The sequence below is a fragment of the Sclerotinia sclerotiorum genome, genomic scaffold, assembly GCF_000146945.2.
Source record: "Sclerotinia sclerotiorum 1980 UF-70 scaffold_4 genomic scaffold, whole genome shotgun sequence".
Classification (NCBI taxonomy): domain Eukaryota; kingdom Fungi; phylum Ascomycota; class Leotiomycetes; order Helotiales; family Sclerotiniaceae; genus Sclerotinia; species Sclerotinia sclerotiorum.
This window is the reverse complement of record NW_001820832.1, coordinates 1,571,761-1,590,161: the sequence shown is the minus strand read 5'-3', so window position 1 is coordinate 1,590,161 and position 18,401 is coordinate 1,571,761. Positions and strand designations below refer to the sequence as shown.

Here is an 18,401-nt window from a genome sequence, read left to right as displayed (position 1 = left end):
TTTCCGTTTATTATGAACGAGGCTTAATTGACTTGATTGACGGCACTTACCATATGTCAAGAGTACAAACTAGGGGCAGCAAGCTAGCTATCGTATCGGGTTTACAATTCACGTGTTGTAGTATCGTTGATTGGTTAACCATGGCGATGCGGTAAAGCTACAAGCATTGACCAATAATAATACACCAGTGGAAACGTGGTGGAGAGTGGGGCACATTTTATTCCATCTTACTAGGTAGATAGATGAAAGTTATACGGAGTATGTAAGTAGACTTTCTGAAATCCAAGTTTCTTCATAAAATCACCACTTTGGAAATCACTTGAAATTTTTCTCTATCAATAAGGCTCCGGCGAATCGAATAGGTTGTACGAAGAGCTAAAGAGTCTGAGTAAATTATCTCACTTACTTGTACGATCTTGTACGATTCTATTGGAGCGACATTTGATCTTATCGACATACCTCTCTCACACATTCATTCACAAACACATCTCATTCAAGATGTCTAGCCAACCCCTTCTCCAAACTGCGCCTGGTTAGTTTCTCATCTCCTCATGACTGTCTCGCAAAATAGCACAATCTCCATACTCATCCCCATACACCATTGATCTCACCTCCAATATCCCACCACCTCCATCCATCCATCCATCCATCCATCCATCCCTCACCTCCAACCCAGCCCCCCTCAAACCCCCATCCCCATCATTACCCCAACTAACCTCACCCTTCACAGGAAAACGCATCGCGCTCCCCACCCGCGTAGAACCCAAAGTATTCTTTGCGAACGAGCGCACTTTTCTCTCCTGGCTAAACTTCACCGTCATCCTCGGCGCTCTCGCCGTCGGCATGCTCAACTTTGGCGATCGTCCTGCCTTCATCTCCGCATCGATTTTCACCGTTATCTCCATGTTGACCATGGCATACGCATTATATACGTATCACTGGCGCGCGAAGAGTATTAGGTTGAGGGGACAGGGAGGATTTGATGATCGGGTTGGTCCGACGGTCCTGGCGTTGGTTTTGTTGGTGGCGGTGGTGGTGAATTTTATTTTGAGGATTGTTTATGGGAAGGATAGGGAGTAAGAGGGATGTTATGGGGTTGGAATTTGAAGGGGGTGAATCATGGAGATGATGGAGGAAGAGGTGGGTGGAAAGGAGAGGGATGAGATGAGATAGAGGGCAGAGAAGCGAAAATAATGAAAGGTGATAATGCATGGAAAGTGGAGGATGTTTGTGCAGGAGAAAGAGGAAGGAATGTTGAAATTGAGAAAGGAGACATAATCATAACCTCATGGAGTCAACGAGTCCGTTTACTGCTGGGGATTTCGTGGATGCGGTACATTCAAAGCATGTATATTGGGCTTTCGGAGGAACATGTGGTTAGCCATTGAGCTGAGAACAAGCGTATTTAGATTGGTAATTCAGGCGTAATACATCACTGAATAGTGATAGCTAGCTTAGCCAGCACAGCATATATATGTATATTTGAGTTTGAAATTAGGAAGCTGAGCTAAAGCTGCCATTTCAGTTATTGGTACATCGCTAGTTGCATGAACCCCCGCTGAAATTCCTACTATCTTGCTACCCTTGAATGCAAGTATTGGGTATGTCCATCCATGAATATTTTCCCTTGAGCCCAAAAACGCCATGTCCGTTGTAATTCCGTTCCATTCATTCCATGAATACCTTCTCATAGCATAATACATCCATTCTTCTTTCTTGACCATGCACTGAACTTGATCAGGTCAAAGCATTAGTCTGCTCTCTGTATGTCCTCAATTAGTACCTATTCCACGCCAAAAGAAGCCCAGATGATGTGGTTACATACCCATAAATCTTTTTCAAACTCTCGATCCTTACTCGAGACAGATAGAGACTTAGCGTAGCTACACCTCGAACCTTGGGTCTTTCCTCAGCTTCAAGTGCTCGTTCAAAAGGTGTTTTCATAACTTCAAAAGCTTCTTCCTCGCCGCCGTCCTTCATCTCTACATCTCCTTCATCCCCTCCTTCCTTCTCAGTCTCGTCCTTCCCGATTTCTGTATAGCTTCTCGGAATAGTAGTACTCAACTCTCCAACAACGTTATATTGAAACCATTTTGCGCCATTATTTGCCAATTCCCGCTTCACTATCTCTGCGATCGAAATAAGTTTGCATGCAACAGGTGCTTTGGCAGATAAAAGCACGACGTGCGGTGTTGGATCGGAAAAGGAGAAGGTACTGAGAATGGAGAGAATACGAGAGGCTTTCTTTTGGATCTGTGAGGACGAGAGAATGGACATCTGAGTTGTTTGATAGGTGCGAGTTAGATCGTGAGGGGCAGGGATTTGACGTTGCGCTTGAACGCTGACGGGAGCTGTGGTGACCGGGACTGAGGAGGGAATGACAATTTGTTGTTGAGCCCGAGAGGCGGAGCTCGTAGATGGAGCTTGTTGACAGGTTGTTTGTAGAGCAGTGGTGGTAGATTTTGGTTTCTTGGAGGGGCGTTCTTGGTCTTGGAAGGTGGAGGGGAAATTTCCTTTGTCTTTGCATGCGCTCTCTGCTTCTTCGCGTTTGCGCTTTTGATTATCTCTGTTTTCTTTTCCGATGGAGCCTTTGCGCCCTGCCATCTTAGTTCGTGCCATGTTTTTGTCGTCGGTATTGAGATTTTGAGGTTTTATGTTCTGCGGTCCTACTGAAATGAAGATAAAGGGTGAAAGTTTCCAAGGTTATGGAGGAAGTGTTTGAGGATAAAGCAAAAGAAGTGAGTAGAAGAGATGTCGCTAATGGGATAAAAGTAAACCATAAAGAGTGTAAAGTATATACTTGTTACCTTTTGAGAGGAAGATCTGGAAACATTATTTCAATTTCTTTGGAGAAGTTTAGGTAAATTGAAGCATCAACCTGCCTCGGATAATTTTTGGGCAGCTTTTGGGAGCATCGGAGGTCGGAGGTTGCTAACAGACCAATCAAAAGCCGAGGTTTGATGGGTGAAGCGGTCATATCGGCCGTGTCCCTCAAGAGTTTCTAGACCTAGAGAGAGAGAGAGCTCTCAATAATAAATAATTCCATCATTCATACCATTTCAATTTCATCAATTGTCGCATTCGCAATCTTTTGTGTCCCTTATCCCTTCATCTCTTCATCCTTTCCTCCATTCATCCCATCATCTTTATAGATATATAGAGTGCTGACAAGAATCTTCATACAGAAACCCGAAATACATCGGATCGGGTATTCCACAATGTCCTGCAGATGTTGTAGAATTGTCCTGCAAGGCTGGTCAAAATATCCCGATTCGTCGGAATGGCAGTGATATTGTCCTCCTCACACCGAGTACTACATGGGATAAAGTTATCGATTAGTTATCGATTAGTTGATTCCTCATATACACTGGGCGTTTTGCCGATATTAAATAGATAAGCACTTAACCTTCCCCTCATTATCATTTGAGTGGAGTTTGCATGGCGGCACTTGTCTCATCAATGAACTCCGTACTTTCGTTTCATATCCAGTCACAAAAACCGTTTGCGTCTGTATCATAAATTTAAGGAAAACATGAATCATCTTTGATTTCCTTTCATTTCGTTTTTGGTTTAAGGCTACGCAGATGTCACTGTCACAAGCCTTGTGCATATCTGCCGGTAAAATGGTGTACAGTATCAAAGCACGACGCAAGATAGCATTACGAGAGATTCTCCATGGGACCAAAAATGCGCAGCCTCCCGAGGAGGTTGATGTTCATACACACCTAGTAATATCAAACAAGGGTAGCTGCCCAAGATAGTCTCAGATTGTAGCCGTTTGACTGGACTGCGGGAGTCTCCACGCCTCTCTGCCCTGGTCTCAGTTAATAAACTGTCAAGCCTAGGCGAGCCATATCAAGGAAAATGGGGATACGAAGCTACGGAAAAGTGTGTGATCGTATCGTATGTCGATTTGAGAAGTTTCTACGATACGGCCGTTGTGTAGGTTTATCCACGCGGCCTTCTTGTTGTCTATTCGGGACTGATGGGATCGTCAAAGTACATCCGTAGACTCACGCACGGTTGCTAATAAAAGGATGCTAAATTGAGATAATTTCTGGGGCAGCCTTTTGGAAAGCAACAATATCCTTGGCTTGCACTTTTAGCAAATGGTCGAGAACATTATGAGTCAGTTTTAGAATAGTGGAAAGTAACCTCAAGGCTCAAAGGAATCTAGGTTCAAGTACGTATGAAGTGTATACGCATCCTGAATAATATATATTTGTATAGAAGAGTGGGAATCACATTAACACCGCAACATACATACATCGCAAACACATCATACCTATAGTGGATTCTATCCTCATCTATATAGATTTCACATGCGCTTCACCTCTACTTTCTCTCCCCTTTTCCCATGTTTGATCTAGTTTTGGGATCATGCGATAACATGGATTTACCCATATATTTTCATGGGTCTAGCATCCTAAAATGGGTCATCCATAGAATGAAAGAAGGGATAGAGAGAAAATAGAAGATTATCCAATTATCCTTGAAGGGATTAGTCTAAAATGGGAGAAACAGGGTTGGTGATCTTATCATCCAATTATATTTTATTGTTATTTTCATTCCAAGATATTCCAAGCAAATAATAAAGAACTCAGCTTAATTAATGTAAGCACATAGCTAATCCCAGTTATCTTATCCTTGCCACTTGCATTCATTTCGCATAGAAATAGGATGCTTAATTTAAATTATTCACGGGCATTACGGGTGGTAGGTAGTTAGTTACTAGTGAGCATTACTTTTTACGGGTCGGGCCAACCAACTGAAGTGAAGTTGGACAGTGGACAGTGGACAGTGGATTGAAGAGTGAACTGATGAATGAATGATGATCCAAAAGAGAAAAAGAGGGTCTTTGGGAGCTCTCCAACTGCCACACTCTCACCTAACTACAGGGAAACCCTATAGGCTTTTCTTAATTCCTTAATTTCTAAAGAATCACTGATTCCTTGACTCTTCTGCTCTAAGCCACTACCATTTACATCATTTCACGCTATAACCTCCTTACGAATCTCTTACAACCACCCATCATCAATCAACTCCTTCAACTCTACACCTTTTTTTTTACAAATAACAAATTACAAATTACAAATTAACAAATCTACAACTTTACCACCTTACAACTTACAACCAAAACAGCAACCACAAAACTGTACACTGCCACTCCTATTAGATATTTACTCGATTAAACTCCGGATTTCCAGCAATACCCTACCTAACTCAACGAAACGTATTGAAAACAGCCTCTTTTTTTGTCATGATCCAAAATACATGCGACCTTTTTACGAAATACTTTTAATAATTCACTCTTTATTTGCCAACCTTTTTTCTGTTACTTTACTTAGGTATCAAATCATTTGTAATAACAGAACAAAAAAAAACATTCGATATCTTCGTCGCTTTGTTGATTTCTTTTACCGCCTCTATTCTTCTTCGCTCATAACACCTTCACGCCTTCACATCCCTCTTACTTCATTCAGAGAGCGAGCGCAAGAGCCACCCCACGCACCACTACACCAACCCACGTACCAACGAAACAAACAAAGAAAGGCTTCATTCAATTATTATTATTATTAGCCAACCAACGAGAAGCAGAGAGCGATCGACCAAATTTCCCACCCACCTGATTTAATTCGCCTTCTTCACTTTTCGGCCTTACTGTACCTGTACCGTCCGTATACGGTACGTATCAATCAAATCACATCAAACCAAAATCAATACGTCAACGCCTCCTTTCCGGTTATTCCCAAACCAAGTCTTATTATTCGCCATTCACCCATTCATTGCCACACAACCCCCCAATTTGGTCCGTATCCCCATTCATACATACCTACTCCGTACACCCACCTACTACCTACTACCTACACCCACCTACTATCTACACCCACCTACTATCTACACTACCTACACGGTCGCAACATTTCAATTATTTGAGGACAATCAATCGAATCATAAACACCTTCAATCACAACAACCTTTACTTTTCTTCTCATAGAACGAATCACGACAAAAGCCAAATTCATACGGCATAATTTCAATTCTCACCCAATCCTTTTTAAAAATTTATTTTACACAATAAACTTTTTGTAATTGATTTTATTTCGACTGTACAAAATCCTCGGCAACGCTTTTTGCATTAGACTTTCGTTCCGTCACTTTTAGGGAGGTCCTTATCACAAACATCGACGTCAGACCGCAAACTTAACTTACGGCAGCTCCCAAGTGAATTTTGACTTTTACCTCGACCACTTTACCAAAGCGCAATAATAAGTCGGCAACTACGGGCGCATTATTTACTGCTTCAATAATAATAGTGCCTGGTCGCACATTCCCTCAAATCACATCTCTATCCTTTCCATTTATATGCGAATGTTTCGTTTGCCGTGTTGGATCTCTGAATCCAGGGGTTGCGATCAAGTATTAGATGGAGAAAGAAAACATATCATGGCAAACGCCCGTCTCTACGAAAGCCCGAGTCCTACGAAACGAAAGAGAAGTAGTAGTCCGAATGTTCCGATGCCAGTCTTGAATACCTCAACAGTTCCAGAAGTGAAACGAAGGAAGCGCGAAATGTCCGAGGAAGGTTGTCACTCACCTAAGACGAAGGAAAATGTCGAAATGACGGATAGGAAAGAACAGATCGTTGATCTCACTTTAGTTCGAGAGACAATCGACTCTGAGCTCAGCCTCGAGATACTCATGAAGCATAACGAATTGCGCCTAATCGAGACCGAGTTGGCCAAATGTCAGGTCTCTCTCGAACAGTTACGTCGCGTTCACTTAATACCATTTCCAGGCGTTCAAAGTACGGGAACCCAAGTTTCGCCCGAGTCGATGGTCAATGTTAGTGCTGGTACTGGTCCAGCAGTCTGGAGTGGCGACAAAGTTCCGAAATGGGCTCCACCATATGGAATTACGGAGGGGCCCTACACGAGACATTGGGCAAAATGGTTAATTCCCGATCCGGCTTTTGATGGTTTAGATGTTATTGATTCACGTGCAGGTCCAGGAAGGCCACGCGCTGCCAAGATGGTACCGGAAGGGAGAGCTACTAGAAATAGTATAGCTGACGGAGGTAATTTTTCAACTAAATCAAGATCACATCGTGGATCTGGTCAAAGTTTACAATCTCTTCCCAGCGGTCACACTCAACAAAAGAAAGCTGGACCATCCATTCTCAAGCGTAGTGATGGTAAAACCGTGAAGCTTGTTTGTTTGGATTGTAATCGCGAAGATTTCTCCAGTACTCAAGGTTTTATCAATCATTGTCGCATTGCTCATCATCGTGAGTTTAAGAGTCATGAAGAGGCTGCTCAGACTAGTGGACAGATTATCGAAGTCGATGAGGTCGGCGCAACTCCTGTCCTAGAGAAGAGCCCAAGTGTAGCAACTGGTGATCTCGTTCATCCTCTGATCAAAAGTGCGCCAGTCGATCAAGAAGCTTATACTGCTCTTCTTTCTCGTATCGATGATTCTATGAATCTATATCTACAAGGCAGGCTTCCTGGTGTGACATCGATTCCTGGAAGTGCAAACTCGTCACCACAAAAGAAACTCGATGTGAAGCCCAAAGTGCAACCTGCAAATCAAAAATTCGTACCATCAACCGCTACACCTCATCTTTCCGAGTTATTGAAAAGCCGAGGTTTCGGTGGTGATCTTGATGAAATAGTTGGTGATGCGATAACACGTGTTACCATGGATGAGCCTTCATCGTCCGATGAGGAATCTTCTGATGATGAAGTAATCGAAACACCAACTGTTGCTATTCCTTCACGCCGTCCCGGTGGATTTGATGGTTCAGTAGATACACCGATGACTGGTATGCGTCTACCAGCACGGGCTACAATGTCACCCGCAAACTTTGGTAGACCAACAAGCAGCAAAGGTATTGATGCTTCGACGAGATCAGGTCTCGCCCACATCTCACCTCATCCATCTTATGCTACCCTCAATACGTCCATGGCCGCACCGGAAATCAGACATAATCGTCCACAGCCTATCAATACCCGAAATCACGATCACGATGGAGATATTGATATGGGTATGGTTATTCCCGATGCATCCTCCATTATTGACCTGAGTCCCAACACGGTTGTTAGTAACAACGCTCCTAGTCTCGTCAGTGATGATGGAGAATACGACGAAGGTGATGATGATGCAGATAGTGTATCATCAGAGGATGCTGACGAGGGTAGTGATGTAGCTGAAATCGATATCGAGGATGGCGATGGGGAAAAGGTGGTCGGAAGCTCGGTGCTAGGGAGATCGAGATCGCAGGATCGGTCGAAGAAAGATGAAAAACATGTTACGTTTGTGAGGGAGGTGCAGGATACAAATTCTAATCATGCTGCAAATAAGAAAGCGAGGTCTTCGAGGTAGTAGATTAAGATTAGGGTGATATTGATGTTAGGTTGAGACTGGAATTGAATTGAATGAATGTTTGTTTGTTTGTGAGCGTTGCATTTTTTTGTTTTTGTTTCTTTTTTTTGTTCTTTGTTTTGAATTAAAGCAGCCAATGATGATATTATTTTTTCTTCTAAGATGAAGATGAAGATGAAGATTGGTGAAAGACTTGATTTGATGTTTTGGGTTTTTGATTTTTGATTTTTATAAGGGTTGGTCTTTTGTGCTTTTGACTTTCTTTTCTTTGCAAGCGATTCTTACTTCTTCTTTACTCTACTCTTTATTGATGATGATGTTATCTTATCTTATATTATCTTAACTTAACTACCTACCTATTATAAAATTTATTTTATAAATAAAGAATGGAGATTACAGAATGGAGAAGTGGTATTATGATAAGATGAATGGGTGGATGGGTGGATGGTATGATATGAATGGAATTGAGATGGGATGGTATAAATGATAAAAGGATATAAATATAAATATATAAAAATCTCTTTTGTGTTTTGCTTTGTCTTTGATGTATTGAATGTTTTAATTAAAGAATTAAAGATATATTATTATTCATTTATTTATCAAATTTTAAAATATTTTCATATTATATATCTTAAAAATCTCAAAATATATTCTTTTTATTATTATTAATTAATCTTTAATATAATGTTACGACGGCTTCGGATCTCGTATCATATGACCAATTATGTAATCACATGGTCCCTTCGATCCCCTCGGTCTCTTGATCGAAGGGACCGAGGGGACCAAGGTGTTACGAGGTTTGCCGTCTAGATCACGTGGAAGTGCTCTAGGCTCTCGAAGTGGTTTATAACTAGGCGTCAAGCAGGGACTTAAGTAATGACAATGCAATTCGTAACTAATAGTAGAGTATACTAAATGATTGATCTTGAGCAAGAAGCTCTATACAAAGGAAATCCATCTAGATTATATAGACCTTCGTACCGATGGCTACTCAGTAGGATCAATGCGGCTCAGTACTGAGCTCACTGATCCTTACTGAGCCAGTCACGTGATATTAATTGCACGTGAGGGTTTCCTGTTACTCGGCGTAACATTGATTTAATGAGAGTTTCAATAATTAAGATTAACTATTAGTTTATTAGTTTATTAGTTTATTAAATTGTTAGTTTGTTGGGCTGGACTGATTGACGATCTGAAATCGGAATTATTGGCACAGTATTAGGTAGTGTTACGTGACGGTTGTTACCCCACTAGTGGCTCACGTGCACTAGCCCTGTATATAAAGACCTTCTTACTTAGAATCTTCTTAGTTCTTTAGTTTTAGATTCTAAGTAATTGAATTGACTCCGTTTACGACTTTTCCGTCACAGGTAGGTACTGATTGATATCAAACAGTAAGTGCTAAACACGCACAATAAGTAGATGGACTTTCAGGCAGTTGGCCGCTGAGACACAGAACAAAATACCAGCCAACCAAAAAAAGTTCAAAAATGGTGAAAATCCCATCAAAGTTAGTAAGTAAACAAAACACTAAATAATAACTCTATTTATTTACCTACTACTTTCTTCCATCAGGGGTTATTATATCTAAGATACCCATCGCTCCTAACAAACCCAACTCAACACAACACAATTCAAACAAGAACAAAAGTAAGTACTAAAAATTCTTACAAGACAAGAAGATTCAATCATAGGTACGATAAATATTAAAGAATATGATTAAAACTTTCATTTCTATTTCCATAATTCCTAAACTCCTTCCTTGTTCCTCCTCCCTCCTTATGTATGTACAAGATTTATTTATTTATTTCTTTCCCGCTTCTCCTTTCTCTTCTCTTCTCTTCTCTTCACGTCTTCCCGTAGTGAAGTAACATACAAAACCACCAATATACTACTAGCTAGAAATCACAACCGCCTGTGAAAAGATAAATATATTTTCCCAAGTAAATAAACTCACTGGTACGTTTACCAGTGATGATCTATTCAGTTAGGAGCGATATGCTGTAATTGAATGATTTTTTTTCCCATGGTAAAGAATCGAACGGATAGGACAGCAAGACAAGAAACTTGAATAAGTCAAGAAAGAAGAATTATCTCTTTCCAGCTTGAGCAAGTTGTTCCCCAAACATACTCTCGACTAATTCTCCGCCTCTGATGGCGAGAATTGAGAGGAGAGAATCGGATAACTGATTTATGGTTAGTGTTTATTCACATCTTTGTATATCCAAAACGAATGAATGAATGAATGAATGAATGAATGAATGGAAGGGAAAGAAAGAAAAGAAAGAAAACATACCCCATGCGTCGACTCATTACAACCCTGCAACCAAATACCCGCCTCATTTTGCACACGCCCTTCCACCATCTTAACTCTATAATCTCTCCCAACAGCCCATTTACCCTTAACCAAGCCATTCTCCCCTTTAACATCACTTCCCTCCCCAGTAGCAAGTTCCTCACATCCTTCCAAAATACTAACATGAGCATCTCTTCTATATCCCGTAGCTGTAAAGATATAATCTACATCCAATTCCTCTTCTACCTTTTCATCTCCATCTTCAGTTACAATCTTCAGACGTAAACTATCTTGAGAAGGAGATGCAGTTGCGGAAGTTACACGTCGGTTTATGATGATGGCTGCGCGGGGTTCGGCTCCTGTGCGTTCACATTTAATACGTTGGATGTAGAGTTTTTCGTAGAGATGCTCGAGGAGTTCTAGACGTACTACTCCGTAGTTTGTGGCGCGGTCGAGAACGATTCCGGCGGCTCGAAGGTGGGAGGGTCGGTTGTAATGAGGTGTTACGCGGTCAGGGTCGAAGATCTCGTTTACGCTTTTGGGTGTTAGTTTTGTGATATGTGAAAGAAAGGGAAGAAGGTGGAGGAAGAATTAAAAAGAAAACTCACAATGGACTATCATCACTTGGTCTCAAACTCTGTCCCTTGACAAGCAACTTAACAGTAACACCCGTCTCTTCACCAAAGCGTTCCCATAAATCATTATAGATCTCGGCAGCACTCTGTCCACTACCAATAACAGCAAATCTCAATGGTTTTCTCCTTTCCTTCTGCAGCTTCTCAATCTTTCCAATATTGGTAGCGAATTGAGAAGAATGTAATACGCAAGGTTTGTTTTGGAGAACAGGTGGAATGATAGGTTTTCCACCAACAGCAATAACCACATGACGAGCAGAATGAGTGATAAGTTCACCCGAAGGAGAAGAAGAAGAAATAGTGAACGAAGGAATCTTTCCATCTTCAGCTGAAGGCGATGAAGGAACCACCGACTCCACGTTTGCACCATATTTCACACATCCTTCTTTTTCAAAATGGCTAGCGCACCATCTCAAATAATCCTCATATTCCATACGACTTGGCAGGAAAGTGCTCAAGTTGATAAAAGTATTCAACCTTCCCTTACAATGCAAGTAGTTGATGAAAGTAAACTTGGATCGGGGATCTCTAGGCGTAGCTAAATCTTTCAAGAACGAAATTTGCATTCGTGCACCAGGGAGTTGCATACCCGCGTGCCAGGCAAACTCAGGTTGCCTCTCTAAGAAAAGAACTTTTGGTGGAGGCAGCGAAGATTTGGAGTAGGCGTCGTGGAGAGCGATGGCAATGGCGAGTGAGGCCGGGCCGAACCCGACGCAGACTAGGTCGAGAGATTCAGAGGAGAGAACACTGGTGAGGGTTTGGTTGGGGGAAAGGGAGAGATTATCCATCTTGAGGGAAGACGTGATTTTCTGGCCGTTGATGGCAACAGGACGTAGTCCTTCTGGGGAGTTACTTGTGCTGATTGCTGAAGGAGCCATCTTTTTCCCTCTGATTGTGAGAAAGATTCTGATAGATGAGATATAACTGTAACGTGATCAAAACTACTGATCAAGTGATATCTATGTGTATATCGGCTTCACAAAATCGCAGAGTAATATGAAGATGATTTTTAAGATGTCTCCACGACTCGTATCGCCAAAAACCCAGCAATGAAAGAATAATTTTCTTTTCTTTTTAAAAAAATTTCTACCCAGATGCCAAATACCGTACTTTTCAAGAGATACAAAGGTACTTCTCTCACAAAAAAGTGCTTTGCAATCCGAAAATTCTGATTGGAACCTTGTTGTCTTGAAAGTTTCGTGCGACTTGAATGTACACAGGTGTGAACTTTTCGTGCGCCTGAATAGGTCCCTGGTGTGTAGATCGGTACAAATCTAGAAGTATTGGAATGTACCACTGGTTTTGGTGGTGACTGCGTCGAAGTGGTGGGTTTGATGAAGATGTATGTAGTTTGAAATATTCAATTGGGTCAGTTAACGAATTGAACTCAATTGGTACAAGCCTGCAGCAGCCCAAGATAAGTCGTTAGGATATTTGGATAATGAAACGACCAAGGTAGAGGATATTCAGATAGTGAGGGGTTTCTGGAATATCTAAATGGATAAATGTCGATGTAAGAGGCGTTGTATTAATTCCGGATATGAGATAATCGAATAAAAAGTGATGTCGTCAATGATGTCGAGTAACACAAAGTGAGTTGGAATAAAGGCTAATTGAAAAAGGTAGGTGACGCAACTGCAAAAAGGTCTTGAAGCTGTGGAGTAAAAGGATATAGATAGATATATGTATGTCCTTTCAATAAAAAAAATGGTGAATATGGTTCCTGAAATATTGTGTAATAGAATCTCGAATCAAAAATTCATTTACCTTAGCAAGAACATTGGGGACTATCGACATCAAACATTACTATCCTGGAACATGTACGCCAAGAATTTTTAATGTCATCGCTTGGTACAATGGCAAGTTAGCATGTGTATCTTCTGATTCCAGAATGAACCTTTTCAGACTTTTTATGGGTCTGTAAGAGATAGTCCATGGATGATGAGAATGGTGTTGTAGGGATCGTGGGCAGGAATGGTGAATGAGGATACGAAAGGTAAACTCGGTGTAACCTTCGAGGGAGCGTGAATGGACTGAGTAGCCGATGTATGAGATGATTCATCGTCTGATTTCCAGATATTCCGCGTCGGAGATGTTTCCCTTTTCCAATATTGCATTTTAGATGCTCTCTATATCCTAATATTGGAGATTAACTGTGTAGATAGAGCCAGAACTTTCGGAGAGCTGTCTAATTAACAACTGCTCAGGGCCACCAAAGAATTACCATTCGTACCGGTACATGTTCATTCCAGCAGGATGTCACCTCTCCATCACTATCGTTTCCTTTTCCAATCATGTGAGAAGGTCGGAGAAACATGTGAACGCAACTGCATAACTGCAGGGTGTTCATACAATTGGAGATGGAGAGCTTTCAGTGAAAGAAAGCACCGGTGGGGCACCAGCTAGATGCACCTCGACAAGTTTTCTTATTCTCCACTTATCAGTTGCCAAGAGAAATTATCTGATCTGATCCGTCCCGAAATTTGTAAAGGTATGACGGATAAATGCGGGAGCAAGGGAGTGTGAATTTCGAAAAGCGCGAATATTTCAATCATTGAAACTTTTTAAAATCAATCTTTCTCCACTCCCGACATCGGTCCACAGCGTATCGTTACCCAACCCATTCCCCGTCAAGTTTCGTACTCGTTATCAGATCAATTGGAATCTCCACTTCTTCCAATCTAAATGGTCGACCCCTCAAAGCTAGTGATGAAAATTTTTTATCAGATGGAAAAGATAATCATAATCCTTGTTAATATCTTCTTCGTGCCTGCCACGGGTAGGATGTGTTAGTCTGTTGTGGTCACAGTGCAGATCTCCTAGATTCGAATAGGCATGTCTAAAGCGACTGAAATTTCGCTTGCTTTGAATAACTAAGATTTTCCCATCTATCGACTAGAAGTGGATGTAAGTAGGGAGACTTCTAACGTCCTAGATTTCGCAATGTGGGATGATGCAGGTTGTGCTCGACATGGGATTCGTAACTTCAAATGGGCGCTCGTAATGTAGTGGAGTCACCACGTAAAGAAAACTTATATATTTACTTGGTACTGGAGAGCCAAATTGCAAACAGAAATAAGCAACCTGAAAAGTGGATAAGAACCGTGCATAATTTTATTCATGCTTGACACCAAGTCCCGATCCAAGGAGGTATCAGCGGCGGTGTGATCATTCACCGGGATAATTTTGAGATCTCAAGTTGTTGCGTTATGATGGCACTTGTGTTGGGTGGCTCAAGCTGGATAAAACTCCTCACGATGGTTCGGGACCGATATGATATAACTAAATCTGCCTAATCCGGAGAAAAAACAATTGAATCCACTAATGAAAGTGTGGTCCATAAACCGAAATGTATCGCCATCTTAAGAGTCGCATCATCTTCTTTTCTCCAAGCCGTTGAGTCATCAGCTGCCCGTGGATTCATGCTGTGATCCGTAACACCGTGGAGTAATCCATCTATCCATGGTAATGGAATAGTAGTATTGTAAATCGAGTAGAAAGGTTGCAGTTTGTGTCATCCTTCAACATAATACGGGCGTAGAACTCGCAGGAAACCCAAACCTGGGCTCTAATCACATCCTCATAAATACCACCACCATTCGTGAACTTCTGATGCCTCCGCTCCACCATCGAAAAGTAAAACGGCATCTGAATTCTGAAAGCTGGTAAGACAATGCGCAGACATTATTGTAGTCTGTCTCTTAGGGACAGTTTGACGGACACTTGAATTTTGAGCTTCGGAGTGAGAGTCTATAGCACATATCAGGTTTTGCTTGCTTGATTCGCAGACTTAGCTTTTCTACCAAGAGCTGAAGTAGATGCATCAAAACAAAATCTCTGGATCGCACAATGTATGCTCGAGTTATCACAACTTGTTCTCTCTGCTTTCAGAACATTCGAGAATCAATTTACACCACCTTATTAAAGACAATTAGCACGTCCTGATCTGCGAACAAGATAATGCACAAATCTTATGACGATAGCGCAATCCGTTAACAAAGTCATGAATCCCAACAGATTCGCAAGCAGCTTTAACTTTCTCAATTATCACCCTGTGGACTGGTCGAGCCTCTAACCAACATTGAACGCTATTCTACTCGGAAATAAGTCAGGATGCTGCATCATGAGACTGAGTTGAGCTCGATGTCGGAACAGGGGAATTGTCTTGCGATTTACCCCAACGAGGAGAATAGCTCCAGATGTTAAGTCGTAAAATCTTTCCATCAATAAGATCGCTGGAGTTCTATCAGTCCCTAATTACTCCAACAATGCGACTGCTTCACCCGGCTTCCATGGGAAAGTTCAGAGCGATGAAGATTGACGCATTGGCGCGATATTTGCAGCCAGGAGCGAAACTCTGGAACTTGGTCCTACCCATAGGAACGACCGATTGGTCAATAGAAGTTTTACCTGGAAAGGTTGCCGCAGAGCCGCAACATTGGTAAGGTCAATGGTCGGTTTGTCCTCATGCTTTTTAAAGACCCGAGATACAGTGCCCTTTTGCCCTGCAATTATCCGGGTCCAGGCTAAACACTTTTCTCAATGCCTGAGCCGAAGATAAAATGGCAAGAAGAGCAGTACAACACCGATGACTAGAATGATATCTCTTCCTGACTTGCTCGGCTCCCTAACAATAGGCGAGAGCATATTTGAATACCTGGAAGTCGGTCAATAAGGTGCTTCATCAAATGAGGCGACTACTTACGTGATAGCTAGCGTAAATGCAAGAAGGATATTGCCAAGCCCTGTGCTCTTAAAGTTCCGTTCTCGATGTTTGGTAACTGTAGCTAGAGTCTTACCTGCTACAGCTGTGATACGAATTGCCACAGAAGCTTTGTGCAAAAGTTGAAGCGTCAATATATATTGCTTCGCCCCTCTTCAGTTTGACTGAACACATATATTCTGAGGTTTCCGGCAAGTAGAAGTACTCAAAATGTAGCGAAAAGAACAATGCCAATTTCCCAAGCCACGGCATGTGCCAAAATGCGCTCATAAACATCCATCACAACTCTTTTCGCGCCAAACTCATCGCATTAATTGAATTAATGTGATGAGAATTTGTCGAGCCATGGGAGGAATTACCACAATGACGAAACTTCTCCCTCAGAAGGCGGATAAACATCAATGATGCGAGCAAATATGATAGTGATTGTAGTAGGGGCTATTCACTTGTTGTATTTGGTTAGAATCCCATCGAACAGACAGTAAGAATACACGATCGTGCGCCAGGAGTAGTTGCAAGCATTACGCCACGGGATGAGGTGAAGCGAAACTGGAACTCCTCCTGCGCCCAAAGATTGCAATATAAGAGATACTGAACCGCGATGAAAAACAATATGATATTAAAAATAATTAAGGCGAAAATGAGTGATGGCGACTGAGTGGCAGAAGAGTACCTTTAGGTAGCACCACAGTACAAAGATGACCGATGAATTGAAAGAACTGCTTTCGATGCTATAACGGTTGTGCCATTGTGAAAGGATCAAAGTGTAGTATGGGGAAGAATGACTGGCATCGGCATTGTAAATCCCAGCAGTGGCGGGCAGTCCACAAGCCGGATAGGGCACCAATACCTCTAGGAACTGAATAGAAATGACAGCAACTGCATAGACATGTTGAGAGTAGCAGTAGCCAAGGCACGACACCAAGATGGTGTAGAATTTCAAGGTCAACTTCGTATCTATCAATGCTAATGAAGTTAAGATTGATATTTTGATACAGTCAGTGACATTCAATTGATGATGCCAGGTAGAGAATGGGATAAAGATTAGACTTCTACCTCACCCGAGGTGGTTCCAACTTTGGCCCCTCTCACGAAGGTTTTATCCGTGTGAAGTCCAAGCGCCGAGGAAGTCTTCCTTCGTGATTAAGACGAATTTCGGGATAGTAGCGGCCAATTGTAGTATCTGTCAACTTGTCAAGTAAGATATACAACCGTACACGGAAGCACGTTTGGTGTCGTTGCGCCATTTACGTACTTGCGAAGGTCGGTTGCGCGGATCAGATTAGATGAAATTTTCATCTGATAAGATCAAAAGCTTCAGCATTTAGCAAGCACCAGTTCCCCTCACCTGCTCTATCCTTGTTGCAGTAAGTATGACTGGCCGCCGCTGACATGGGTCACTGCATCACTAGCTGAGAAAAACTTGAAATCCTACATTAGTAAAGTGGGCGATGCATTGCAGAATCTCCATAGTGGTAATACCCTTGTTGGTTTGGTTTCTTCTTCTGCCCTTTTGCCTCTCTTTTCCATTCTAGGCGATCGGCACTTCAACGGGAATCAAGTGTTGAGTTAAAAAAGACTGCGGAGGCTTCTCTCATGATGTACAAGAGATTAAATCTGTCGTCGAATATGTAGGTCTTGTGGTGATTGTAAAGTACCTAACTAATACTCACTTCTGGAGAATTGTTCCTCGATCCTCGAAGCTTGTGGTGAACAAGAGGATGTCATGACTAAGCTAATAGAGCCACGCTAACTTGAGTATGGATATATCACTTGATTCCGTTCAAGTACTTGACAAAGTTAGGGAGAAACTAGAAGTACTTTTATGAATTATATAGTCGTTAGAAGAATAGAAATACCAAGTATATAATGATTTTTTAAGGTTCTGCTTGGAAAGCAGATATGAGTGTGTGAGTGATTCTGCAAAAGATCACGTGCCGCACACGCTGGAACCCAAGCCTGATAAAAAGCTTCTTCGGCCTATGGTGCGAATGAATGGCACATCTCATATCTTCCCCCTCCGCCAAGTAATAATACACGAAAACCGTTTTTCGAATCATGTGTTCGACATATAGAGCAGACAGGATCTCCAAACAGAGAAACTATGAATTTTTCCTACTTCTAACAATGCAACGCTTGATGGCGCGTACGTTGCATCGCCTTACCTATATACTAGCCCGATACTTTCATATACCACCCGTTTTGTTCCTCTGAGCATTCACACATGGAACACAATTATATCCACTTTTAGCTCTATCTCCGTTGATGGTGACACAGGGAACCACCAGTTTATTCAATCAGCCAATCCTTCCTTCTCTAAAGGTCATCATCATTCACATCTCTTGCTCCATGACTAATTCAA

The 18,401-nt window shown here is 41.8% G+C and overlaps 7 protein-coding genes across 7 annotated transcripts; 4 read left to right on the top strand and 3 right to left on the bottom strand.

Moving 5' to 3' along the window:
* Window positions 1–498: 498 nt before the first annotated feature.
* Window positions 499–1,163, top strand: SS1G_03700 (hypothetical protein; the record flags this gene model as incomplete). The annotated part of the gene is made up of 3 exons (XM_001595561.1): window positions 499–532; window positions 731–990; window positions 1,074–1,163. 3 exons carry the CDS (start codon window positions 499–501, stop codon window positions 1,161–1,163), a joined length of 384 nt encoding a protein of 127 aa, XP_001595611.1.
* Window positions 1,164–1,737: 574 nt separating this feature from the next.
* Window positions 1,738–2,619, bottom strand: SS1G_03699 (predicted protein; the record flags this gene model as incomplete). The annotated part of the gene is made up of 2 exons (XM_001595560.1): window positions 1,738–1,762; window positions 1,826–2,619. 2 exons carry the CDS (start codon window positions 2,617–2,619, stop codon window positions 1,738–1,740), a joined length of 819 nt encoding a protein of 272 aa, XP_001595610.1.
* Window positions 2,620–3,584: 965 nt separating this feature from the next.
* On the top strand, window positions 3,585–3,946 carry SS1G_03698 (predicted protein; the record flags this gene model as incomplete). Its single annotated transcript, XM_001595559.1, has 2 exons — window positions 3,585–3,744; window positions 3,846–3,946. 2 exons carry the CDS (start codon window positions 3,585–3,587, stop codon window positions 3,944–3,946), a joined length of 261 nt encoding a protein of 86 aa, XP_001595609.1.
* A 2,501-nt stretch (window positions 3,947–6,447) lies between these two features.
* Window positions 6,448–8,385, top strand: SS1G_03697 (hypothetical protein; the record flags this gene model as incomplete). Its single annotated transcript, XM_001595558.1, has 1 exon — window positions 6,448–8,385. One exon carries the CDS (start codon window positions 6,448–6,450, stop codon window positions 8,383–8,385), a length of 1,938 nt encoding a protein of 645 aa, XP_001595608.1.
* Window positions 8,386–10,475: 2,090 nt separating this feature from the next.
* SS1G_03696 (hypothetical protein) lies at window positions 10,476–12,194 on the bottom strand (the record flags this gene model as incomplete). The annotated part of the gene is made up of 3 exons (XM_001595557.1): window positions 10,476–10,571; window positions 10,682–11,216; window positions 11,290–12,194. 3 exons carry the CDS (start codon window positions 12,192–12,194, stop codon window positions 10,476–10,478), a joined length of 1,536 nt encoding a protein of 511 aa, XP_001595607.1.
* A 2,702-nt stretch (window positions 12,195–14,896) lies between these two features.
* SS1G_03695 (predicted protein) lies at window positions 14,897–15,963 on the bottom strand (the record flags this gene model as incomplete). Its single annotated transcript, XM_001595556.1, has 3 exons — window positions 14,897–15,066; window positions 15,368–15,404; window positions 15,898–15,963. The coding sequence occupies 3 exons, from the start codon at window positions 15,961–15,963 to the stop codon at window positions 14,897–14,899; spliced, it is 273 nt and encodes a 90-aa protein (XP_001595606.1).
* Window positions 15,964–16,928: 965 nt separating this feature from the next.
* Window positions 16,929–17,868, top strand: SS1G_03694 (predicted protein; the record flags this gene model as incomplete). Its single annotated transcript, XM_001595555.1, has 3 exons — window positions 16,929–16,992; window positions 17,452–17,525; window positions 17,782–17,868. 3 exons carry the CDS (start codon window positions 16,929–16,931, stop codon window positions 17,866–17,868), a joined length of 225 nt encoding a protein of 74 aa, XP_001595605.1.
* Between the last annotated feature and the right edge of the window lie 533 nt (window positions 17,869–18,401).